Source organism: Phragmites australis, chromosome 7 (genome assembly GCF_958298935.1).
Source record: "Phragmites australis chromosome 7, lpPhrAust1.1, whole genome shotgun sequence".
Lineage (NCBI taxonomy): Eukaryota > Viridiplantae > Streptophyta > Magnoliopsida > Poales > Poaceae > Phragmites > Phragmites australis.
This window is the reverse complement of record NC_084927.1, coordinates 20,128,010-20,154,769: the sequence shown is the minus strand read 5'-3', so window position 1 is coordinate 20,154,769 and position 26,760 is coordinate 20,128,010. Positions and strand designations below refer to the sequence as shown.

Genomic DNA, 26,760 nt, shown 5'->3' with positions numbered 1-26,760 from the left:
CGGTTCTTGATGCTTCTGTGTTCGATGCTTGGATTGTTGCCCTCTTTCGGTTGTCTATCGATGGCTCGTTCGGTCCCTTCTTCTCTTCTGTGCTGCCGGCTCTTTTAAGCACCCGCCGGCTACGACATGCCCTGAACGGGAAGGAGGGGGGCACAAGTTCCAAGACGCCGTGACTGGGAAAGGCGTAATCATTTCTTCTGGGTAAAGTGACCGGGGGATGGAAAATGCGTCGCATGCCCGGTCACCTATCACCATAAACGCCCTAGCAACGGGCGCCGTGGAGAGGGCCCACTGGGCAGCCGCAGAGCAAACCCGGCGTGCCCGCCCTGTCTTGTTCCTCTGCCACAGCAGGGCGGCAGACGGAACGCCTTGATCCTTGCGATGTTATCCCGAGACACGCCGGATTATACGGGACGGGACCCGTGCAATTAATAGCCTCACGCCTCTCTGCCAAAACATGGCAGAAACTGACACCGTGGCAGGAGCAGTTGGGGATGTCAGGCCACGCACGCTTATTAAATGCGGCCTCAGACCTCTGACTGATTGACACCTCATCGGCGGGTCCCTCGGGGGGTCTTTCTGGGTCGTCGGGGAACCGAGTGCTCGGGGGTACTGTTTACCTCCCCGAGCACTCTCTCCCGAGCACTCTTGCTTGAATCTTCGGGGAACCGAGCGCTCAGGGGCTGCCACGTGCAACCTCGAGCACTCTCTCCCGAGCACTCTTGTACAGATCTTTCGAGGAACCGAGAGCTCGGGGGCTGCCACGTGCAGCCCCGAGCACTCTCTCCCGAGCACTTTCATAAGGACCCTCGGGGAACCGAGCGCTCGGGAGCTGCTGCACGCAGTCCCCGAGCACTCTCTCCCGGAACTTATCTCTTCTGATCGTCGGGGGAATAGGGTGCTCGGGGGTGACCGAGCACCTCCCTGAGCACTTTCTTCCCGGTACTTAGACTATACGGATCATCGAGAAACTGGGGTGCTCGGGAACCACGGACTGTGGCCCCGGGCACCTTCTCCCGGGACTTGAGTTTTTCTCATCCTACAGGAGGGACTTCGCGGGATGGCGCCAGGTGGCGGATGGCTGGCCTAGCCTCGGGACTCAGGGACCCCCGGTTCTTGATACACCGACAGTAGCCCAATCTAATCTCAAACACTTACTGAAACAAAGAAATGCGCCCTCTACTTGATGTGTCAACTGTTGAGAGTTAGTCCTTGAACATGATTCCAGCGTGTACCGGTCAAGGACGCGTGAACAACACTTGCGATGTGCGTGTGTTTGTGATGAACTCAAAAAACACATGGGTTATCCAAGTTTAGGCCCCCGAAGGATAATCGTCATATGTCTTATGTATTTTGTTATCAGTGCTTTTGAACTAGTTATAGATGAGTTCCCCCCTTCATGCTAGACTTGTTATCCTCTTTATATACAAGAGAAGGAGAACTTACAAATAGACCCAAAAGTAATCAGCCCATCCCCTCTTAACCTTCTACCCTTATGCTATTATAATGGGCAACACATGTGCCCCTTTTGCCCTGATGAAGCTGCTGAGCCCGTCCATCTGCTGGACACCTTCACACTACCTCATCCTGATCAACCGGTTTGCCCTGTCCCATCATCAGTCTCGCACGTACGCCTGTGAAGCAGCTTGGCACATCTGCGCCCATCTCGTAGCGTTTAATGCTACGGGATGGGGTAGCCATCTCTATGCCAGCCATGACTTGTTCGCTGGGGAGGAGTGCATAAGGAAGGAAAAACGCTTGAGTGAAAAACATTTAATTGGAATATACTGGTTTGGTGAGTACCTGTCCCATGATCAGCGAAGGCTGGTCGCGAGATCTTCTTATGTGGTAAGGATCCTGATCGCAAAGATGCAAACTAGTCACGGGGTGAAATCGTAATCTAAAAAATCTTCTCAAACTAATATTAGCTGGTGTGGACCCTAAAAAAGAAATCCCCTATTTTATACACCTACAGACCCCATCAAAATCAGTGCAACTTCTTGACGCGCGCGAGCACGTGTTTTTTCAATGTTATTAGGCTGAGATCTACTTGCTCCGCTTGTGGCAGGGCAAGCAGGACCAGTCGCTTAGCAGCGGGGCCCATGCAGCGGCATTGGGCATATTTGTCGATGGTGGTGGGCAAGTTGTTGCTGCTGTTGAGCCAACCAAGCAGGAAATTGGCATTAGTATTTGGAGAAGATTGCATAGATTTTATTGGTTTATGCTCAGTATAGTACTGGTTAAACTCTATTTCTTTTCATCATCAAAATGGCTTTTGGGGATATCCAAGAAAATTTCATGACATCCACAAGCAATAAGTGGTACATGATGAAAAAATAAGAACCAATCTTGGGTCATGAAAAGTTCAACGTACCCTGATTTCTCATTTTATGTCACACCAGATGAACTTTGGGTCATGATATGTCTATTGTTCAGTGATTTTTGTTCACACCTGGAGCTCTCGTCATCAGAATAGCCGCCAAGCAGATGGGGAAGGGAGTTGAGACCAGGAGTGTCGCGAGGTGGATTAGACCAACCCCAATGGCTTCCCCTCCTGGGCGGCATTCCCTTTGCGATGGGAAAACAACCTCAACGGGAATGAAAATCACCGTCTAATGCATTCCCGTCGCAGCACGGCGCGGGATGAGAAAGGAGAGAGGTTCCCTCACCCGTGGGAACCTCTCTCCTTTCCCTTCGCGCAGACCTGGAGTGAGGAAGAGTCCGGATGTTGGCCTCGTGGAGATGAGGGGCAGCGGCGGCACAGCGCGGGACGGGGGTGGCGGAGGCGGCAAGGGCTTCTAGCTCCTGGAGGATAGATCCAGCGTGCGTGGAGGGAAGTGGGGACTTGCCCTGAGGCGACGCGCTGGCGACGACTACAGGTGACGAGAGGTACGACTTTCTCAGCAAACTCTTGCGGATCTGAGCGTGTGGACAAGGAAACATGGATCTGATGAAAGGTGAGGGGGCGACCTTTCGTGCGGGTTAGGGGAGCCCGTGTGCTGGCGGCGGTGGGGGGTGAGGGTGGGGGAGGGGTGGGGAGGTGAGGGTTGCGCTGGCGTCGCCTTCGTCATGGATTTGGCATTCGGCTTGGGTAGGGAATGGTTGGTCGGCCTAGGGCGGCTGGGTGGACGTCGCCACCATGCGACGATGACCTCGGCAAGTAGGGTCACTTGGCTTGCATGCTCATGGAATCCCCTGCTCCATGTTGTAGATGACACTGTAGCGCTTGCCACGCTTGTGTCGATGATGCAAGACCATGTACAGGAGGCTGCTGTTGCGTTGAAGAAGGTTGTGAATGAAAACTTGAGTCTCAATAGCACCCCGGCCGCTGTGGACCTGAACATGGCACTGCTAGAGGTCAACGCCATTGCGGCGGATTTGGGGCAGCTTGCTTTCCAAGTGGAGGATGCACTGCGCGATACGGTCGTGGCCAACCCTATTAATTTGCCGGACAGTAGCAGCTTGGCGGTTGAAGACGAAGCATGGGGTCCATGAATAATGACGCTGACGGTGTCCTTCTTTCTAAATGGAGCACGGATGAGGTTATGTGTTGCAATACAGAGGATGTCGTGTCAAATAATCAGATCATTCCTGGGGGCTGTAATCGGGTTGAGTGATTTGTTTTAGAAGTGTGACTTAATTTTAGTGGAGATGTGCCTATTTGCTTTCTTGGGAGTGGACATGTGGTGTGAAAGGGTGTCGATTAGTTGAGACCAGGTTCTTAGTTCATAATATTGTTGCTCATGCTTGTATGCTTTTATTTGTTAATGTTGTCGGTTTGCGCTGTATGAGCTGCTTTAGTTTTCAATGTATGAACTAAGAAGCTTCCTGCACTGTTTCAACTATGAACTGGGCATTGGTTATGATGTTGTCATGTGATGAAAACCTCAACTGGGCATTGGTTATGATTTTGTCATGTACTGAAAACCTCAACTATTCTAATCAGCTGTATGAACTAGTCTTATAGTGAGTAAGATGAAGTAATTGGTTAGGACTTGACAGTGAATTGCACTTTTGTATCACTGTTTTGGTGGCACTTCTGTAGTTCATATTTCCCAGCAAGAAATATGAGGTGTTGTGTGCCATGCAGTATCACTTCGCTTAAATGATGTTGCAGATGTTTTGTTCTACGCTTTTGGTTTTAATTTCCAAAACTATTGATGTCTGTTGTAAATGATTTGAAGGGACACTATGTATCCATTTTACGAGAGTATGCTTCAGGATGGTTTGATAGGATGACTTGGCCGAGGCAGGAGATGGGGGGCCAGGGTCACTCAGCTACGGCACCGCCATCGGACATGTCATAGTTTGATGTTTCGGACAGTCCTATTCCGCATGAGGAGATGGGGCAATTCAGCTTGGCCAGTGAGGAGAAGGGTAGGAAGAAGGTAACATCCAAGAAGAAGAAGAAGGCGGAGCCAAAGACTGACCGAACAAAGTGGATAGACGAAGAGGATGAGCTGCTCATGTCGGCATGGTTAAACGTTAGCCAGGATCCTGTGGTTGGTACAAATCAGTCGAAGGAGATGTATTGGGGAAGGATCGCCAAGTACTTCAACACATATAGGAAGCCAACCAAGATGACTAGGTCCGATAAGGCTTTAATCAACCACATGAAGCTCATCACGGATGCGGTTAGCAAGTTCGCGGTGCATGTGAGGAAGGTTGAGTAGCTCAATCGTAGCGGGACCAACGAGTGTGATAAGGTAAACTCATACTATCCTGCTGACCTTTGTATTGTATAAACTTGGAACACCTGGTAACATGTACCTCATTCCTTGTTTTGGCAGATGGCTCGAGCATGCACGGCATATAAGGGCATTGAGGGGAAGCCTTTTGTATACACGCACTGCTGGGTCATGCTTGTCGACCACCCGAAATGGTACGCCCACGAGTCCGCAAAGGCGCAAAAGATGCAAGATGTGGTGGATGCACAATCCAGCCAAGCTGCATGCAATGAAGTGGCGAATGACGCGGCCTCGCACGCATCGACGGAGCTTCCTTGGCCTATTGGACGGGACACAGCAAAAGCGGCCCGTGCGCGCAAATCACCTTCTACTGCATCGTTGGCTACCGTGTCTGGTAGGATGTATGAAAGGCACCTAGCTGACCTTAGCGAAGCAAAGAAGGTTATGGTGGAGTTGAAGAAGGAGCAGATTTCGGTAATACACTTGCAGGCATCTGTATGAGTAAATGATCAAGACGAGCGTATAATGAAGGTCAACTTGGACACTGTGAGTGGTCCCCTTCGAGAGTATTATAGGAAGAGGCAGGAAGATATACTGGCAAGGTGGAAGGTCGTAGAGGGCAGACCCTGTAGGCGGTCGTGTTTCTGTTCTTTGCTATTTGGTGTTGTTGTGTTGGCGATGATTTGATGTCCTGGGACTTTGATGTCCTGCCAGACTTTGTTTCCGTAATGTTTGTGCAATGTGAACAATATGTGGCGCTACATCCTATCCTACTTGAAGAAGCTCGGTTGTAGGTTGTTTTAGCACGAGCTATGAAATGCACTGGACTTTCCTCTATGGTAGATGTTGAGTCTTCATGGATTGCCTGGACTTTCATCGCTTGCAAATCATGAGTTATCAAATGCACCGGAGTTTCATTGATCAACAATTACAAACATGACTCACAAGGACTCACAACACATGGTAAACAAAAACGATACAATATATGCTACATACAACGATACAAACGATAACTTCGGGGAAAATAAAACAACATAAATGACACACAACTTCACGATGGATCACGAAACGACTCCAGATGTGCTCTCACAGATCTACTGTGCTCCATGAAGACAAAAAAGGCACCAGGTCATCACGCAATTGGTGGTGCAATGCTCGGTTCCTGATGGCTTCAGTGACTTCGACATACTGGAGGATTGCTTGGTCTGGATCTCGACACACTGTCGCTTTCTCACCCATATAGTTGAACACCTCCTTCGAAGCGGCACCTCCCTTTCCATCCTCAATGATCATGTTGTTCATTATGACACATGTAGTCATTATGTTCTGCAGCTTGCTTTGGTCCCAAACTCTTACTGGTCCGCGAATTATGGCAAACCTCGACTGCAGGACACTAAATGCACGTTCCACATCTTTCCGAACTGCTGCTTGCATGGCAGAGAAATGCACTCTCTTGTTTCCTCTTGGTGCTGAAATTGGCTTCACTATGGTCGCCCATTTGGGGTAAATTCCGTCCCCTAGGTAGTACCTCATGTCATACCTGTTACCGTTAACGGTATATGAGACAAAGGGCGTAGTCCCATCGGTGAGCCTGCTGAAAATGTTAGAACGGTGCAAAATATTTATATCGTTTAGACTACCAGGCATTCCAAAGAAAGCATGCCATATCCATAGATCATACGACGCAACCGTCTCCAAATCTATGGATGGCTTGCGAGTATGCCCGGTATATGCGCCATGCCACGCTTTCGGACAGTTCTTCCATACCCAATGCATGTAGTCGATGCTCCCAAGCATCCAGGGGAACCCTCTCCGCTCGCCTTCGGCCAAGAATTGAGCGGTATCTTCTGCAGTGGGAGCACGGAGGTATTCATCAGAAAAAAGTAAGACAATAGCGTGGACAAACTTCCTCATGGCCAGCATCGTTGTGCTACCCCTTATCCGAACATACGCATCCACTGTGTCTGAACTGACTCCGTACGCTAGTTGCCGGATGGCCGTAGTCATTTTTTGTAGGGGGCTTAGGCCGAGCTTCCTGGTTGCATCCCTCTTCTACCAAAACCATGGGCCATGGTGCTCCACAGCAGCGGCAATTCTCAAGAACAATGGATGACTCATCCGAAACTTGATAGGGTGAACAATCGTTAGTATGGATCGCAACTTGCATATGTGTTGCATAGCGAATATGGTCTACCTACGACGGAACAATGTATCACCATACACTGAGTTATCGGCAAAGTAGTCCCTGAAAAGCCTAGCAGCACATTCTCGGTGCCCACGATCTATGACCGCATGGCCAGGGACGGAGCCACGCTGTCGGCTCCGACCCTAGGATGCAGCATGTTCCTACTCGATGGCAAGCATCAGCAGCAATTCGTCCTCTTCGTCGCTCGAGTCCGATGAGAACATTAGCATACCTTCAGACTCTGATGAGCTCATTGTGTAGATGTCAAATACGAAGGCAATTGTGCCTCTCAAGTATGGAGTCCAGCCCTTTTTATAGGGACTCCAGTCTTCTCCTGGAAGCAACCAGTGGCTAGCTTCCCCTGCAAGGAGTCAGGCACGTGTACAATTCCTTCCATGGGAAGACTCGTGACCACGAAGCTAGCTCCCATGTGCTTCCTGCCTACCAGGTCAAGATTCTTGTCCATGACGATAAGGGCGAAACTGTACTGGCATTGAGCGTTTGCTTACAGTTTCAACGTGGAAATAAATTGGGTTCCATGCGCAGCGATCATTCTAGTCCCCCAAAATAACATGTACGGCGTACAAGTACCACGGTGCACCGTATCGTGCAAGGTGGTGATATTTACGAAGAATGATAGAATATTAGAAGTCTGTTGGGAAAATAAAAAGAGAAGAGAATGCTGTTGGAGTGCAAAAATCTGAATGGAACGAATCTGGGAAGAAAATCCTTCCGTAAAGGGATTTTGAAGTGAGAAGAAAACCGTTGGGAAAGATCTTAGATGGTCTGGAAGCGACTCCGGCTTCAGCGGTGGCAGCCTCGGCTGGTTTGGCTGTGTCTTTAAGATGGGTGCCTCGTACATGTGGAGAGAATCCATCAGGTGCTGCAGAACTCATGCTGTGCAGCAGGGGTGCAGAGAATATTTTTCGAATTATGTGTGTGAAACTCGGCACTTGAGCTTTCCTAAGGGAAACTGGATCGATTCTTCACCGCCTCGAGTTGAGTTTACAGTTTGCTGCAATATTCTTCTTATATTATAGAGTACCAAAGTAAACTGCAATAGCATATTTAAACTCATGTAGTTGTATTAACGAGTCATGGTCCAAACTGTATCTAAATGCTAATTATATATCATATGACATTTTGTATCAATGCGACTTATAATGTTTGACTTTGTGTTCATCATATCAAATCAATAATAAAGTCATGTTGTGGATCAAAATAAAGTCTTCACATGTTTGTAGGCATGTCTCTTGAGATTCACCTATACAAAATTGAAGGATCTAAATGTTTAGTCCAAATGGCACAATAAGTTTTAAGGATTCGTGGAGCAGTCTGCTTTGGACCTTATAGTTTTAGCTCCCAATGCATTCCTAACATTTTGAAATGGGTTTAAACCGAATGATTTTCATTTGTAACACCAGCTTGTTGCGACGCACTACAAACATGTTTACCTTGGAGTGCACCTACCATTTTTCTCAATATCACTGTTTACTAGTCTAAAAGTAACTTTTCGATGAAACCATGTATTTACACAAGGCAAGGCATATGGAATAATGGAAACTGACATGAGCACGAGGCACTAAGCAATACCGCCATTTCTTTCCTTTTAATGGCTTAAATTCCATATCTCACATCAGTCAACTCAAAATTTACAGTATAAATTAGTGCCAAACAAACACTAAGCATCATCTTTATTTTTGCGACTAACATGAAGTATGGTTCACGTGTCAGACCTATTTATTTTACCATGTATTCATGTACCTAGGATACAAGTTTTGTATTTTTAGTTATTAGATTTACAAAAAATTTAAAAAATAAACTAAAGATTTATCCTTAAATAATTAAGTTAAAAAATATAAAATAAACTATGTATTTTATAGATCTTTTAATACGATATTAATTTTGTAGAAATTGATAATATATTATAAAATAAATTAATAATTAAAATATATATATTATAAAATTTAAATTCTAATACATTATATTTTAGGACGGATAGAGTAGTTAATATTGCCTTTCATGATTTGTTTAAAGTGTATTGAAAGGTTTTTCACGTCAAACCAGTACGTCACGTGTCCATTAAATCCAACAGCCACCACCCTGCAGCATTCACTCACCCCCCTGCTCTCCCCTCTCTCTCTCTCTCTCTCTCTCTCTCCCCGCAAGAGCCAAGAACATGCAGGGGCGCAGGGTGGCCGCCGTCGCGGCAGCGGTGGTGTTCGTGCTAATGCTCGGCGATGGCTGCGCCTCCGCGGAGACGGCGGCGGGGGACAGGATCGGCGGCCTGCCGGGGCAGCCGCCGGTGGGCTTCGCGCAGTACTCCGGCTACGTCACGGTGGACGCCGCGAGGAAGCGGTCGCTCCTCTACTACTTCGCCGAGGCGGAGGCGGATCCGGCCGCCAAGCCGCTCGTGCTCTGGCTCAACGGAGGTAAACTTAGCTTGTCGGCTGAGGAGCTTTGTCACTGTGCATGCAGGTGCATTGTTGCCCATTGGGGAGTTCAAGCGTCCACGAATAATTTGAGAAGGCCTGGTGACAAATGGGGATCAATTTTCTTTGTGAATGCACCTGGGACCAAATATTTTAACGCGCTTACCTCTTACTCCCAGCTTCCCAAGTCCCCAACAAAAATAAAGAATTCGGATTTTTTTTTTCCCCATGGTTTTTTAGGAGTTAGTTGATCCTGTGAAATGGAAATTTTGCAATGAGGAAGAGCAAAGGCCTCCTAGCAATTCTTGAGCTCTTTCAGGGAGGGAATAGGATGGAACCAAATTTCCACTCTCTTTGGGGTTTTGCGTTCTGATACTAATGCGATATTTTTCTCGGGGAGAGGTTCTGAACTTCTGAAACCCATACATGTGAATGTAGGGCCTGGCTGTTCATCTGTGGGAGTGGGGGCATTCTCAGAGAATGGGCCATTCAGGACTAGTGGCAATGTGCTAGTCAGGAATGAGTATAGCTGGAACAAAGGTGAGCGTTTCTTGCAGTTAGTTGTAACTACAACAAAGCAAACTTTTGGGTGTGCAATGTTGCCTTTTCTGTTGGTCCTTTTTGTGGTGAAAAAAAAAAGGTTCGGATGACTAAGATGCCTTAAATTCATTTTTGGTATCTGTTCGTTGTTTTCAGAGGCCAACATGCTGTATTTGGAGAGCCCTGCAGGGGTTGGCTTCTCCTACTCCACTGATCCTTCCTTCTATGAGGGTGTTGGTGACAGCATGACAGGTGAGTTTATGTTTGCCAAATTATATGTCATATTTGCTGTAGAATTAACTTGCAAGCTAATTCTCTATGTTGGGGTTTTGAATTTCTGAAGCCAGAGACAATTTGAAGTTCTTGCAAGGCTGGTTTGCCAAGTTCCCACAGTACAAGGGCAGGGACTTGTACATTACAGGAGAGAGTTATGCTGGTAAAGCTATTCTCTCCACTAGCATCATGTAGTTGCTTCAATTCTGAATTTATCCTTTCATTTTGTGACTATCATGATATTGTTTCAGGCCACTATGTTCCACAATTAGCGCAGCGCATGGTTGAGTTCAACAAGAAGGAGAAGCTGTTCAATCTAAAAGGCATTGCTGTAAGCAATTACTGACAAGCTTACCAAACTATAGTATTTATCAAAACCTCAATTCAGTTATAGTTTCAGGGAACTAGCCAAAGTGTACTTATTACATTTTTCGTCATCGCGGCGATAGCTGGGTAATCCAGTCCTCGAATTCTCTACCGATTTCAACTCGAGGGCTGAGTTCTTCTGGTCCCATGGCCTGATATCGGATTCGACTTACGAAATCTTCACCACGGTCTGCAACTACTCACGGTATGTCACTGAGTACTACCACGGCTCCCTGAGCACAGCCTGTGACAGGGTAATGAGCCAGGTGACCAGGGAGACCAGCAGGTTCGTCGACAAGTACGACGTCACCCTGGACGTCTGCATCTCTTCAGTCCTGGTGCAGTCCAAAATCCTCACTCCACAGGTAATCAGGATTGCAGCATTCGCTGCGTTTAAGGAGGAGTATCATCATGCCCCTGACTACTCCTGAGTGACTGTGTTCATCATGCGGCAGGCGAGCAGGGAGCTGGACGTGTGCGTGTTGGACGAGACGATGAGCTACCTGAACCGGAAGGACGTGCAGGAGGCCATGCACGCGCGGCTCAACGGCGTGCAGAGGTGGACGGTCTGCAGCAGGTGAAGAATACTCTATCTGAACTTGCTCTCCGGTTACTCTATTTCAACCTGCATTACCTCTGCAAGATTAATATAGCGCAATGTTTGGTCCAATTGAGCAGTGTTCTCGAGTACAAGCAACTGGACCTCCAGATCCCCACCATCAACATCGTCGGCGCGCTCGTGAAGTCCGGCATTCCCGTACTTGTTTACAGGTGATCACCTGAAGAACAGATTGTCAGCTACGTCGATAGTGCAGAATTTCCATTCCAGTTCATGCAATGCACAAGTTGACAAGTAGAACTTGACGCTGCAAAATCTGCTGTTTCTTCTGTGCATTATTGCAGCGGCGACCAGGACTCGGTGATCCCGCTGACGGGCAGCCGGACGCTGGTGCGCCGGCTCGCAGGCAGGCTCCGGCTCAACACGACGGCGCCGTACCGGGCGTGGTTCCAAGGGAAGCAGGTCGGCGGGTGGACGCAGGTGTTCGGCGGCGGCGCGCTGTCCTTCGCGACCGTGCGGGGCGCGTCGCACGAGGTGCCATTCTCGCAGCCGGAGCGGTCGCTGGGGCTCTTCAGGGCGTTCCTCGCCGGCCGGCCGCTGCCGGAGTCGTTCGAGTGATGAAGCTAGCGCCGCTTGGCATCGACGGACATCCTGTTCGTGTATGCTGTACACTTGTATCACTGAATGCATGCAGCTAGCGCGGCTTTGCATGTGTGGCAATCGGATACGATATCTCTATACTCCTATATAATTTATTAGTTAACACGGCTAAATAACGAGCTAGCTCGGTTCGATTAGGTTCAGCTCGTTTGACTCGTTTAATATAATGAGAAAAAAAAGGCAACTCGACTCAGCGCAGCTCGTTGCTTTTTTTTAGCAGCTTGTTACTTAGAATGAAAAGAATATAAATATTTATAAAAAAAATTCGATAAAATCATATAACAATAGCAATGATATCTATAAGTATAGTATTTTTTTGCATAGTTTAATCAGAGGTATAATTGTTGTAAGCTAAATCTCTTCTGAAAGTTTTTTAAACTCACATGCAGCACAATAGCAAACAGATTCACCTATATATGTTATGCTACTGGAACAAAATATTCTTCTAAAAAAAATAATGTTTTTTATACATCAGTCTACATGCATAGCCTAAAGAAATGATCAATGAAAGAAGAAAAATAATAATAATAGCATCATAACGATGAGCTAACAAATAGAATGCCAAGTAAGTTGTTAAGAAGCCTCTCTATTAAAGATAAAGATAACTAATAAGCAAACTGATGACCATAGTAGAAGTGAGTGATATGAAGCAGACAATGGTACTGACTCGTTTTGCTCGCGAGCTAGTTTGTTATTTAAACGAGCTAAAACCATTACTCGGCTCATTAGATATTGGAACAAGTCGAGCCGAGCTTGGTATGAGTTGAGCTAACTCGCGAGCTTCGAGCTTTTCATCCGACCCTAATCATGACAAATTCAAACGATCTCCACTGTCCACCTAAATTGATTACACGTTTACTCTACAAAATTAAATCATATTTTCCTTTCAAAGATACTATCGATCATTCATTATTTACCTTCTATATTTAAACATTTAATATTTATATTCCATACATTCTAAAAATTAATTCAGTTTTTTATTATTTGTTTTTATACTTTCTTCAAAATGTGATATACTAGATTAGTTTCACATGTGTAACATGTATAGTTGCTAATCTTTGAAAGGGAGGAGATTGTATTGTCAGATGTGGAGATGCTTTGGAAATACTCGTAAACCCCTTCCTGGAAAGGAATTGGCAAAATATTCGATGTTTTATGGGAGAATGTTTTTTACACATGCCAGTGTCACACTGTAGTGGACGGTTGCACGGTAGAAACATAGTTACCTGAATTGGAAATGGAGGAGAAAAGAACCCACCACGCACAGTACATTTCAATGAATGAAAAACAGATCACCCAGGACATCAGAACAGCACGCCAATCACCAATTCACTATAACGACTATAGTTACAAACTACTCTACTAGTTAAAGAAAGGTATCCAAGTTTACGATCGTCGAGTAAACGTTGTGAACAACCAGCATTGTGTAGCATTATCCAGCAATGTTATCTGTGACTTGGAAGTTTATATTCGTACATGATTGGGAGGTTAAGTACAACAGCGCAGCGATAGACATATCTTGCTGCAATGCTGAATCAACCGATCAAGCATACACTTTATATGTCTGTCTATTCATTTCCACAGCATTTCTACTGCCTCAGTTCCAATGGGAAGAAATCAATCAAGGAAAGAGGAAGCACCGAACGGAAGAGTGAGCGATGCCTATCTAGTTTTAGTGTTGTATAATCATGACTCAAGAGGATCCCCGCTGCGATGTGAAGAATGCTAAAGTCCAGACCGAGGGTTTCAGCCTCACCTAGACGCTGAGAGCAGGTTCCAGTGGCTCAGCAACACCACTCCCACCGTTCAGGACTATCACCTTGCCTTCCGAATCCACATCAACAATAGCAGAATCGCCTTCTTTGACCTCACCAGCCAGCATCTTCTCAGCCAGACTGTCTTCCAAAAGCCTCATAATAGCACGTCGCAGAGGCCTGGCCCCATAGCTCGGATTGTAACCTTCATCAACAACCCTATCACGGAACCTCTCTGTAACCTGGAGATCAATGTCCTTTGCCTTGAGCCTGTTAAACACTTCTTTCAGCATAATATCAGCAATCTCCTTCACCTCCAACTTTGTCAGCTGCCGGAACACAATCATTTCATCCAATCTGTTCAAGAACTCTGGCCGGAAGTACTGCTTCAACTCCTCAGTCACCAGGCTCTTGATCCTGTTGTAACTGGTGTCTTTCTCGTCATAGTCAAGGTCGAATCCGATCTTGCGGCCTCCCTTCTCGATGACACTGCTTCCGACATTCGACGTCATGATTAACAGTGTGTTCTTGAAATCAACTGTCCGGCCCTTGCTGTCAGTTAGCCTCCCATCTTCTAAGATCTGAAGCATCATGTTGAAGACATCTGGATGTGCCTTTTCGATCTCATCAAAGAGAACAACCGTGTATGGGCGGCGACGAACTGCTTCCGTCAGTTGGCCTCCCTCAGTGTAACCAACATAACCTGGAGGTGATCCGATGAGTTTGGAGACCGTATGTCTCTCCATGAACTCACTCATGTCAAGCCTGATCATGGCTTCCTCTGACCCAAAGTAGTAGGCAGCCAGAGCCTTTGCTAATTCTGATTTGCCAACACCAGTTGGTCCAGAGAATATGAAGCTAGCAATTGGTCGATTTGGATTCTTGAGGCCAACACGAGCACGGCGGATAGCACGGCTAATAGCTTTGACTGCCTCATCCTGGCCAATTATACGTGTATGTAATGTCTCCTCCATCTTAAGGAGGCGGTCAGACTCATCAGATGAGACTTTCTCCACAGGTATTCCAGTCCAAGAGGAGACAATATGCTGAATGTCTGCCTCTGTGACAAGAGGACCAACTTCACCGGATTCAGTCTCTGCTTTTATCATTTCCTTGCTTTTGTCAATAATTGCTGTAATTTGGGCCTTCAGCTCCATTTCCCGATCTCTTAATTCTCCAGCCTGTCAAAAAACAACAATGGTAATAATAAGATAACATGGAAGATATTTTGCAGACTGTAGAATTGGTTCAAGATCAAGAAAAATCCCGATTGCATTAGAAACCTTTGTATAGAATTCAGAGCATTTTCCAATGCAAAGTGAAAGGTCAGATCAATTTATAACTTTCCAAGCAAGACACGTCTTTAATAAGCAGGCCATTAGCAACCTTTTTATATAAAGAGATTTTTTTTAAAACTCTGAACATACCTTCTCAAAATCTTGGCTGCGTACAGCCTCGTTCTTCTGTTTGGTTATCTGCCGGAGCTCTTTGTCCAGCTCCTTGGCTTCATCAGGGAGCTGTAACATCAAGGTATCACACTCAGACAAGACTCAATGCAACGAAGTACATTGTCTGGGGTCTGAAGAATTCATAGTTAGTACCTGGGCATGCCTCAGCCTAACACGGGATCCAGCTTCATCAATCAAGTCAATAGCTTTGTCAGGCAGGAAACGGTCACTTAAGAATCAACAACAACAATAAAAGTTTGTTAAATTACAATCAATGATTGCCTTAATTGCCAAAGTAAACCTCATATAAATTTCTATGAGAAGAATATAGTTTTTTTTTCAACAGACTAAACTATATTTCCTTTTGTGTTCAGCTATAATCATATATCCCTTTGCTAGCCCAGGAATCAAAAGTGGAACCTAGAAGGTGGCAAACAGAAGTTGCTGAAAATCTCAAAATAGATAACTGGAATTAACATTTTGCTTCTAGGAGTGATCCTAGACACCATGCATCTCACGTGAATTAAGGGTGAAACAACAAGTATCATGCAACTTTGGACATTTGTACACATTTTTTAGCAAAAAAAACTGGAGTGAAGGGAACACTCGCACACAATGAACCTAACAATTGTCAGGGCAATGTGATCAACAATTTGATGATGAAGAACCAAATCATGTGTTCCTACTTTATGTCAGCAACACCTTTCAAGTCCGACTGACTACTTAAAAAGGTAAAAGTTACAGCAAATATATAACGCGCTACTTAAACATATGATTCATTGCAAACCTGATATACTGATATGACAACTGTGCGGCGGCAATTAAAGCATCATCGGTATATCGTAGCTTATGATGGAGTTCATATCTCTCACGAAGACCTCTTAAGATCTGTATTGTTTCATCAACAGTCGGCTCAGGAACCTTAACTGGTTGAAACCTTCTCTCCAGTGCAGGATCTTTCTCTATATGCTTCCTATACTCATCCAGTGTTGTGGCACCAATGCACTAAAGAGAGTACTACATTAGAAGTGGGGCGGATAAGGGGCAGTAACTAAATTCTGGAGTCTAGATGACGTCCTTGGGACTTTCTCCATGCTGGAAGCAACAGAATGCAAAGTCAAACTATACCTGGAGTTCACCTCTTGCAAGAGCTGGTTTCAAAATATTAGCAGCATCAATTGCACCTTCTGCTGCACCAGCTCCGATCAATGTGTGCACCTCATCAATAAAGAGAATAATGTCCTCATTTTGCTTAATTTCCTCCATAAGTTTCTTCAGTCTTTCTTCAAACTCTCCACGGTATTTTGTACCAGCAACAAGGAGCCCCATGTCAAGAGTAATAACCTAACCAGAGTGGAAGAAGTACTGGTCAGTTTTCCAGAACAATATGAGGATAATTACGAACACATGATTTACCCCTGATCATAATTTGAAAATAAATTCCTTTTTCACCTACATCTGGTAAAATCAGACATCAACACTGATCCCAGTAATCACACTAATCCTAATTCCTAATCAGAGAATGGCAGAAGACAAATGAGGATAATTAGGAAGACATGATCTACCCCTGATTATAATTTGAAAATAAATTTAGTTTCTTTGATGATATCAGAAATCAATAGCTCAGTACTGATCCCAGCAATCACACTAATGGCATCAGCCCATAGTTGCAAATTAAATTCGCAAAATAAACCTGGGCATGCTGCATACAAAGTTTCCCAGCAAAGGGGGTATTTTCTTCATTACAAGCTACCTTTGAAAATGAATTAAATGAGTTCAGCTACAACGGGGGAAACCTTGGAAGCAATGGAATAGCAATGATACTCATCTACACAAGAGTAGATAAAAAGAAAAAAGAAAAACATTTGTAATACACAGGTGACAGGACGGTCTAAACTAACCTTCTTTCCTTCAATTGTTTCTGGAACATCCCCATTGGAAATACGTTGAGCAAGCCCCTCAGCAATAGCGGTCTTGCCAACACCAGGCTCTCCAATCAGGCAGGGGTTGTTCTTTGTCCGCCGGCCCAAAATCTGAGTCACACGCTCAATTTGATCCTGTCTACCAACAACTGGATCCAATTTGCCCTGCAGAAAAAAAGATGGTGAGACTATTTTTGTCTTTGCTAGTTACTTATACAAAAGTGCAAAGGGGAAAGAGGACATACCTCTTCTGCTAGTTTTGTCAAATTAGTACCATATTCTTCAAGTGTGGGCATCTTCTGGCCACTGCTTCCCCCACCAACTCCAGCACCGACAGCTTCCGTGCTTTCACCAACCATTCTTATTACCTGCACATCATGTCAAACATCACATCCTGCATAAATTGACATAATAATTTGGCTAAGAAAAAACAACAATAAAAGAGAATTGCCTGGGTACGGATGTTGTTTGGATCAGCACCAAGGCTTTCAAGCACACGGGCCGCCACACCTTCACCCTCACGAAGTAGACCCAGGAGTAAGTGCTCAGATCCTATATAGTTATGCCCTGAGGAATGAACATTACAGAAAATTAGTGAAAAGATTATGCACACATTTTTGCAAAGCAGCACAAATTTCAAACTCGAAAATAAACAGAAATAAAAGGCTAGCCAAGCAGCAGGCCCTGTCTTTGGTACTAAGGACAAGAAAATCTGATGTGATCTCAAGGTTTCACCTGAGCTCAAAAATAACAAAAATTTCAGAATCATCTTCAAGAACGATCAAATAGTTATCTTTTTACATGTGCACCTTATAGTGCAATGTAATATACCAAAAGGGCATTACTGTGTCTACTAAAATTTTAGTATGAAGGTGCCCGCTTTCTACACAAATCTCACATGATATAGTGGTCGCCCCTTTAACTTGGTAGGATTCTGAATCAGTAATTAGACAGATTCAAACATATCAATACATGTTAGTGATCAATTCACAAAATGCAATCATGCGTCATTCTCAACAAGCATAGACTCAGGAGTCAGGCCGGGCCCTGGGGCAGGGCAGCAGAGGCAAACACCCTGGGCTCCTAGAAGTAAAGGGGGCCCAGCCCATCTATGCATATATGCCTGTCCTATACATGGATAGCTTGTATCTGGGCCATCTGCCAGCCAAATATTTTTCCCAGCTCACTAATTTTCAAAGCCGAGACCATACAAGTCCACATTGTTAACTAAGATTCTAGGAGCACAGGCTGTTAAGTCTCATTAAAGGTTTACAAAACTGTTTGGCACCTGAAAACCGGGATCCAGCGATTTTACGATATTCGCTAAAACCAGAAAATTCGGTCGAAATTTGGCAATAATTCGAACAAATTTACTTGGTCAAATTTGTAAATCGGAGACAAAAACTGACTGAATCGAGTAATCGAAAACCGATCAAATTCCACCAAAAACCGAGTGAATTCTCCGATTTACTAGCCAAATTTTCCGCATTTTGAACGAATTTGTCGAAAACTAGTCAAATTTCCCGATTTGTCAAGCGCATTTCTCGAATTCCAGTGAAGTTCAACAGAAAAACAAAAAAAATAGCTCAACCTTGTAAAATCAATAAATAATTCATCTGAGCTTCAAATCAAGTGAAACAAATTTTGTTTGTTTCCTTGTAACATGATCTACATGATAAAAGTATTTATACTAATAAAAAAGTTGAATATTTTTGTGAGAAAATGTTTTCGCTAAACCTAGTTAAATGCATAGTTAATTCTTTGCTAATCCAAAAATAATGAAACCAATTTTGTTTGTCTTCTTACAAGAACCTATGTCTTTTAAAAATACATGAACTCATGAAATAGTTATTTTAACATGCAAAATTAGTGAAAATATGTTGCAACTAGATTAATTCATAACTAACCCATCACACCTCCAAAATTAGTGAAACCACTTTTGTTAGTTTACTTATACTATGCTTTATGTAGGAAAAATAATGATAGACATGAAAAAGTTAATTACAATGTTGTTTCTTAAAATGTTCACTTTATGCTTCTGGACTTTGTAAAAAACATGGAGAAATTAATAAAACTCTAAATCAAGTGAAACAAAATTTAAAGATCCTCTTAAGATACACCCTACGCAAGAAAAATATGTGTTTGCATGTTAAACTTTTCCTTAACGTGATGGGGCAAATCATCCTGTTCATATGGCCCATTTCAGCATTTTTTTTCAAACTTCCTCTCCATGAAATATGATGCAAATGACATTACTTTTGAAAAAAAAAACATAGAAGGTCTTAGAATTATCTCTAGTATTTTTAAAAAATTTGTGATTTTTTTATTTTTTATTTTTTGAATTCAAATTCAAAACCCGATCGAATTCAGAATGCGGTGCAGACCGAATTGACTGAATATCGCCAATTTCGACCGGTTTTCAACGAATTTTGGAACCCTAGTCTCATTCCTCAGATTCCACCACTAATCAGAAAACAACACATCGGTGCCTCGCTCTTCTTCTCACGGAACTATGTTGGAGCCTACGCTCCTCTTGTTTCCCATAGGGCATGTTTGGTTCACTACCATCGATTACCGCATCTTTGGCAAAATCATGCCTAAGGTGTGGTGAACAAATTGCTCGCCACACCTTAGGCAAAGTTTTGCAAAGAAATTAGTCTATGACAGGTGGGGTCAAAAGCTGAAAAACTATGGCACGCCAAAACTGTGGCAGCGACCAAACAACTGCCAGAGAAAGTCTGGCAAAGTGTGGCAGCGAACCAAACTTGTGTCAATCTTTGCCCACCTTAAAAGGAAAAAAAGGCCGCTCTTCGCAGCCGTGATGAAGAGCCAACCACCTCTAATTCCATCAACTTGCAACAGATTTGCTTGAAAAGTGTGCATATAAGCATTTTATACACTGTACGTTTTCTAGGTTTTCCCTTCTTTGCTTCACTGTTAAATACCACTGCAAAGTAGCATCAGCACTAGAAATTAGACACAAGACCTTGTAACTTTTGATTTCTTTTGGTTCTAAAGATGTCGATAAGGATTAACTAGTTGAGAGAGGGTTCAACAGAAGTGGATTAGGGTTACAACTTTATTCGACCTGTTCATGATGATTAGTAAGATTTCCTTTAGTTGATTCGACTCTACTATAGTTTTGCACTGATTTTGTAAAGGTGATAAAATTTTAAAATTTTCATTTAGTTTATGTGTTCTCATGATGCACTAAACATCAACTTTGTGGTAAAAACAAAAGGCGTTGTTATTGAATATAGGGCCTCCATTTTTGTCTCGCCCCAGGGCCCCCGAAAGGTCAGGACCAGTCCTTCATACACTAAGCATTTTGCATGTCCAGCACAAATGAGAAAGTGCGAAAAGGATACCATACCAGGAAAAGAAAAACTAGTTTACAGTGATTCAACTAAATTTAGGTGTGCCAACAAAGACCGGAGACAGTAGTAAGCATGGAGAAAGTGATAGGCGAAGGCATAGCAACCAAACGAAGTAAATGACACCAGATTACAACAAGAAACTAGCAAAAATTGTGGATATGTGAAGGTAATACCTAGCTGGCGGGCTTCTTCAAGTGACAGTTCCAATACACGCTTTGCACGAGGCGTGAATGGGATTTCAACAGCCACAAACCCACTACCACGTCCAATGATCTTCTCAACTTCCACTCGGGCATCCTTAAGATTGATTCCCATAGACTTGAGAACCTTCGCTGCAATTCCAGTGCCCTCACCAATAAGGCCCAGTAAAATTTGTTCTGTCCCAACAAAGTTGTGGCCTAGACGTCTGGCCTCCTCCTGCGCAAGCATAATCACCTTGATTGCTTTTTCAGTGAAGCGTTCAAACATGGCCCGAACCACCCCTCTTGACGCCGACCCTCGTGGCCGTGCAATCTGACTTGCTACGATGGATCCAAAGTCACGCTTGATCACGGACCTCGTGTCCAGAAAATTTGTCTGCCGCAGACCTTGGAAGCCGCCAAGAGTAAGGGTCCGTGTCGGCATATTGCGCACCATTGTAGCATTTGTTTTAGCCCTTGCGCCCACGCGGAACCGACGAGAGCTGCTCCTGTATGCGGTCGGGATGATTGCAGACTGAACTAGAGCCCCCTCCATATTGTACTAGCCAAAGACAATCCCGAGCCTCTGTAACTATCAAGCCCTGCAAATTTGTGAACGGAACCACGTAAATTATAAATGTCACAGGATGTAGCTAGATGCAGTTAAGCCAACTACTTCCCACAGCAGTAATGAGTTTGAGACTAAACTTGAATTTGATGATAATTGAGAAACCATCACATATCATAGCAAGTTAGCAACCACACCTGACAACCCCAAATTGAAACTGTTGTAGGCATATAATAGATTACATTCTCTAAAACAGATTCAACGGCCCTCCTGGGCTGATACAGGGGCGCACGCTTCATCATGGAACAACGATTTGACTACCCTCCATCAGTTTTAAGCTATAATAACTTGAACAAAACAAAATCCATCGGTAAGGTTGCCGGTTCAACCGACAAGGCGCAACCTAAATCCTATTATCCACAGCAGCACCTCAAAGGGGCAACATCTAGCCTAGGCGACGCATATCAAAAGCCACGCCGCGGCAGCTTATCAGCGGCTACCCACTGGAAAAGGCGCCCGCAGATGCGCCGCGCGGCCAGCCCAGGGTTCACCCGCGTACGTACCACGGGGACTGATTCCAAGAGACGCCCCCCCCCCCACCACCACCACCGAAACAAACAGACCGCGCGACGGGACTGGGACTGGGAGAGGGGGGAGGGTCAGAGAGATTACCCGCGGGAAGCGGCGGAGTGGGCGGAGGCGTCGTCTCGCCCCTGCGCCGGCGAGGCGAGCGAACCCTAGGAGACGGGGAGGAATGGTTGGTAGCTCTCGCGAAAGTGGGAGAGGTCTGGAGATAAGGCGACGAGTTGGTCTTACGTCATTCCAACGGGCTTTCCTTATTTTCTGCAACCACTCTCCTTTTCTTTTCGCTTCAACCCACGTTGCAGCCCATTTGGCCCAATTCATACAAGGGGGCGGACTTCAGCTTAGAACTTGCGCTGCAACTGTAGATGTAGAGCTGGATGCCAGAGATCTACCAAACAGGATCATATAAGAAGAAAGAATTATGAACATAAAAGAGGAGAAAAAAGGCCCAAACACGATAAAGATCTACTCTCCTCTAAAAAGGCGACATAGGTGCCACACTCCAGCTAAGCACCAGAGGCCAGCCTCTTCTTTAGGCTCTGTTTGGTTGCAAGAAACGTTTCAGATTCTCTGTTGATTCTCTAGAATCTCTGCCAAACGCATCAAAACGTGAAACGTTTCACCTTGAATCACTTGAAACGTTTCTCATCACCCAAAATGGTGTTTCACCTATTTCAATAATCACTCAGGTCATTTTTCTTCAAGAATCCGAATCCAGAATCCCTGCCAAACGCTTTCAGAAAATTGAGGGTGATTCACCAGAGAAACGTTTCTAGGGAGAATCTGAACCGAAACGTTTCTGAGAGAATTTGGAGCCCTGCCAAACGAGCCCTTAATATGGTATGCAATGTGGAGCAATGGATCCTTCACTTTTTGATAAATCCCTGTGTTGCGTTTCTTCCAAATCTCCCAATAAACTAAGAAAACGAGGGATTTCAGACCCTTATTTGGAACATTTCTTTGAAACAAAGTAATAAGAAGATTATTGAGAGCTTTCGCACTAAGGAATCATATATTGGTAACACTTATCTGCGAAAAAAGAGATTATAAGAGACTCACTCCAATTGATGTGCTTGAAAGAATTCTTGCTCATGAGCTCATATAGGAGGAAGCAAATGAAGTAAAGAACCTTGTCAAGCAAAACTCAACCTCTAAGACTAAAGATGTTGCATGGAAGACAAGTAAGATCAAACAAAGTGAAGAATCGAGCTCAAGTTAAGAACATAGCTCTGATGATGAAAAATTGCTTTCTTTGTAAGTAGGTTCAAAAAATTCATGAAAAATAGTGGTTATAGCAAGTACAGAAAGACAAGTCCAAAAGAAGACCATCCAAGAGGACTTACTAGCGAGGTTGGTCATTTCATCGTCGAGTGTCCTAACAAGAAAAAGAACAAGGATAAGAAAGAGAAGAAAAGAAAGCCTTATAAGAAGGACAAGTAGAACACTCACAAGAAGGTCTATTCAGGTCAAGCCCACATCAGGAGAGGAGTGGGACTCCAACTTCGACCTCGACTCCGATGACGAAGGCGTCGCCACTATCACCATCCTCTCCACTCCACTCCACTGATAAGCTTACTTTTTTAGTGACATGAGCGACGACGATGTCACTCCCAAATGTCTTATGGCAAAAGAACGTAAGGTAAAATCACAACACAAGCTTCTAAATAGTAATAACGATGGTGATAGTGGTTGCTAATCGTTGCTAAAAGGTCTAAGTAAAAATATCATGACTAAAATAAAAGAACTAATGGAATCAATAGAGAGTTAAGAGTAAATTCTCGAGAAGCAAGAGGATTTGCTCATCCTTAAAAATGAGAGAAATCTTGAACTCGAGAAGCTCTTTGCTAAAGAGAAGAGAAATGTTGAGGAGTTAACCAAACAATTAAGATTGACCAATGAACCTATTACTAGTCTAGAGGGTAGCAATGTCATACTTCAAGAGAATGTCAATTGTTTGGATAAAACTCATAAAGCTCGAGTGTAATTTAATGCCCTTAGGAATAGCACTTCCTCCTCTAATGATGTAACATTGCTCTATAATGCTTCCACTAGTCAAGGTTGCTCTCGATACTATAATGTTGATATCAATGCTTGTTCCACTAGTGCTCAATCTTTGCAAGCATTATAAAAAAATAAGAGGTTAAATATCTTGATCAAGTATGGGTGTATCAAGATATACAAATCCAAAGATACCCTATATAAGACCAGGGAGGTCAAAGACAACTAGCAAAAGAGAGGGCTTGAGTTTAATATGTATAAAAAAAACCAAATGAGCATGTGGTGGTAAATGGCAAGAAGTGCCTTAAATTTATTAAAAAGGAGTCAAGCAAGTTGATTCCACTACACAAACCAAGAAACCCATAGGCCATGTGTCAGGACCCCGATCCCGGGTTCCCCTGTGCCTCCTGTATCAGTCCCTGGATCAAGTAGCTGATACGCACAGAATTCAACAGAATGATATCAAATACATACTTCGAATACAAATAAGTAAAATAAATACCTGAAAAGAGAAAAGATGGTATGATGGACAAGAATCCACAGCAGACCAGCCAGGCAGAAGAGCCTACAGCGCAGCGGAGCGAAACGACGATGCAACCCAATGCCACAGGCAACTCGGGTGCGGACGCGACCTTAGACTTCTTCTCTTCGACTTCATCTGGGTTGAGGTTGATCTCCAACTCAACAATCTGAAAGCAACAAGACTGAGTACGGAAGGTACTCAACAAGTCCTATACTACTTCAAAGGGGTTGATAGATGCATAATGAATATTTCAAGGATAAGGCTTTACGGTATAGTTTTAAGCGTAAAGCAGGTTTTATGCAGGTATCCAGTTATATTCTCCATTGTTAACCTTTTTGAAATAAATGTAACAAAGCTTTTGAAAACAAAGGCAGGCATCTTCTGTTGGTACTGAGTATCACCTCAAGTCCCCAACACGTTAGAAGGTGACCTGATAACAAAGCTTTTAAAACGGTTTAGAAGTAAAACGGTTCAGGCATCTTCTGTTGGTACTGAGTATCACCTCAAGTCCCCAACGTATTAGAAGGTGACCTGATAGCAAAGCTGTCGAAATAGTTTTAAAACCAAAACCAGGGTAACAAGTTGTATCTGGGGGTTTTCAGTCCTGGGAGGGGCTATACCTCACTTCGCAGTCCCTTTTATCACATCTGGTGTACCTCTAATACCACACAGCTTCTGGCGGATCGAGCCAGGAACCACATCACACGGACATCTAGTCCACACACTCACTCATCAAGACACACGCACCAGGAGTCTATTCAAGTGAGGTCAATGCTTTGCATGTCCATGACCGTGGACACGGCTATTCGAATAGGTTTACACTCTGCAGAGGTTGTACAGCTTTACCCATATGATATGCTCAGCCTCCAACCGTTGCAAGCGGAGGAGCGAATCATACCGAGACTCTCCAAACACCTTTCCTGCCGGGCTTTTCCACGAGACACGCCAAGTTCCAGAGCTGCATGTTCCGAAGGTCAGCCTCCATTTTTAAGCCTAAGCCGGTCCCTGAACCTCCAAACAGCGGGACAGATAGACCCCTGGCTGCTCGTTGCTCTCAGCCTCCTGGTATGATGCCCAACTCAGTCCAATGAAGGAAAATCAAGTCCTGCCCATACAGGACGCATGGTTGCACGGGGTGTCTAAGCATGACGGCGCAAGACTCGGTCCTTAAGCGGCTGGGCTAGGCATCTTCACGGGCAATGAATACCATCATGTAACTCAAGCCCCCAAGAGCATCCTCCCCGGAGGACTACTCTACCTGCCCGCGCCAAAACAGTTTTCACCCATTTTTACACATCACCTTCCATGTCCCACACGACATCAAGGATTTCACCACAATCACGGAATTCACAACCATCAAGGAATCATGGTACATGAGTTATCATTGATAACAGCAAATTGATCTCCGAAGAGAAGTGTTTTAAAAGTGACATCTCCGAGGAGATGTATTCAATCCTAAGCATGCTAGATATCAAGGTGTCGTCTATTGTTAATATATGTAACAACAGGTATTCCTAGGGTGATATGTATTCTGGATGATAACATGTATGGCATGGCAGTGTTGATAGGGTTAACTACTACAAGTAGTTTGAAAGAAATGCAATATATAGCACATGCGATAATAAGTCTGATTTTAGTTGATCATATATATTATTCGAAAACATAGGTTCAATATGATCAAGGAAATAGGACTTGCCTTCTTGAAGGGCCAATTCACGATTGATCTTGTCTCTTGAGTTTCCCAGGGTTCTTCTTCATCGTTGGATCTTTCCTTCAGTTCCTTCCTCGCGTTCTTGCTTAGAACCTTGACTTCGAGTCTACGCAGATTAACGACAAAAAGCGCGCAACGACTAAGCAAATGAACACCATAATAAAACCAAATGAAATACCAAAGCAGAAGAAGAACGACGAAGAAAATGAGGAAAGCTAAACCCAATGAAAAGACAAACGACAACTCTAATCAATACGAAACTAATACACAGAGAATAACAGAATAATCTAGCGAAGCTAGGCTAAGCTATTAACCTAGTTGTTTTATCAACTTAAGAGAAAACCTGAACAAATCACGATTAATTAGATGAACTCTTATTAGATTAACTATCGAAGGACGACAACTAGAGATTCTACGTGTAGGTGAGTGCACGTGTACATGCATAAATATATGTGTAATACTTATGTCTATATGTATGTGAGCATGTATACATATATGCATAAGTATAACTCTAGACAATTATAATTGCTTAAGTGTGGAGATTAAATACTCCAATCTATAACACTAAAACATGGTCGCTTAGCAACTAACCTTAATTACGCAGTGTTGTTTAATTGCCACACTAATTAATTTATACTCTAATGCTATCATAAAAGCATACAAGCAATTAATTAATTAGGTTAATCTATCCTTTGAATCTAATTAATTAATTATCAAAAGGTTATTCAATTAATTAATTACCAATGATAAATTATTCTATCATATTTTAATGATTGATATTTATTTATTTAACAGCTACACTGGTTAACCTATTACATTTAATTATAACTAAGATTTAATCTATAAACTATCACATGAAATACCACATGAAATATCAATTTATTCTTAAGCACTTAATTGAAACAACATTTAGTTATTCTTATTAAGAAAAGGAATTAACCTTCTTAAACTAGGTTATCACAAGCGACTAATCTATGATTACAAGCTAAACA

General features: G+C 43.8%; 3 protein-coding genes across 3 annotated transcripts; 2 read left to right on the top strand and 1 right to left on the bottom strand.

Moving 5' to 3' along the window:
- Positions 1–4,343: 4,343 nt before the first annotated feature.
- On the top strand, positions 4,344–5,189 carry LOC133925445 (uncharacterized). Its single transcript, XM_062371373.1, has 2 exons — positions 4,344–4,634; positions 4,791–5,189. The coding sequence occupies exons 1-2, from the start codon at positions 4,344–4,346 to the stop codon at positions 5,187–5,189; spliced, it is 690 nt and encodes a 229-aa protein (XP_062227357.1).
- A 3,836-nt stretch (positions 5,190–9,025) lies between these two features.
- LOC133924128 (serine carboxypeptidase-like 45) lies at positions 9,026–11,833 on the top strand. The gene is made up of 9 exons (XM_062369532.1): positions 9,026–9,305; positions 9,744–9,845; positions 10,002–10,097; positions 10,189–10,281; positions 10,370–10,449; positions 10,568–10,849; positions 10,940–11,061; positions 11,163–11,255; positions 11,388–11,833. The coding sequence occupies exons 1-9, from the start codon at positions 9,053–9,055 to the stop codon at positions 11,659–11,661; spliced, it is 1,395 nt and encodes a 464-aa protein (XP_062225516.1). The 5' UTR covers positions 9,026–9,052; the 3' UTR covers positions 11,662–11,833.
- A 1,270-nt stretch (positions 11,834–13,103) lies between these two features.
- Positions 13,104–21,787, bottom strand: LOC133924127 (chaperone protein ClpC1, chloroplastic). Its single transcript, XM_062369531.1, has 10 exons — positions 21,624–21,787; positions 20,378–20,985; positions 17,279–17,394; positions 17,073–17,195; positions 16,807–16,992; positions 16,034–16,249; positions 15,693–15,910; positions 15,059–15,134; positions 14,885–14,974; positions 13,104–14,638 (listed from the first exon to the last, which is right to left on the bottom strand). The coding sequence occupies exons 2-10, from the start codon at positions 20,937–20,939 to the stop codon at positions 13,460–13,462; spliced, it is 2,766 nt and encodes a 921-aa protein (XP_062225515.1). The 5' UTR covers positions 20,940–20,985; positions 21,624–21,787; the 3' UTR covers positions 13,104–13,459.
- Positions 21,788–26,760: the final 4,973 nt, after the last annotated feature.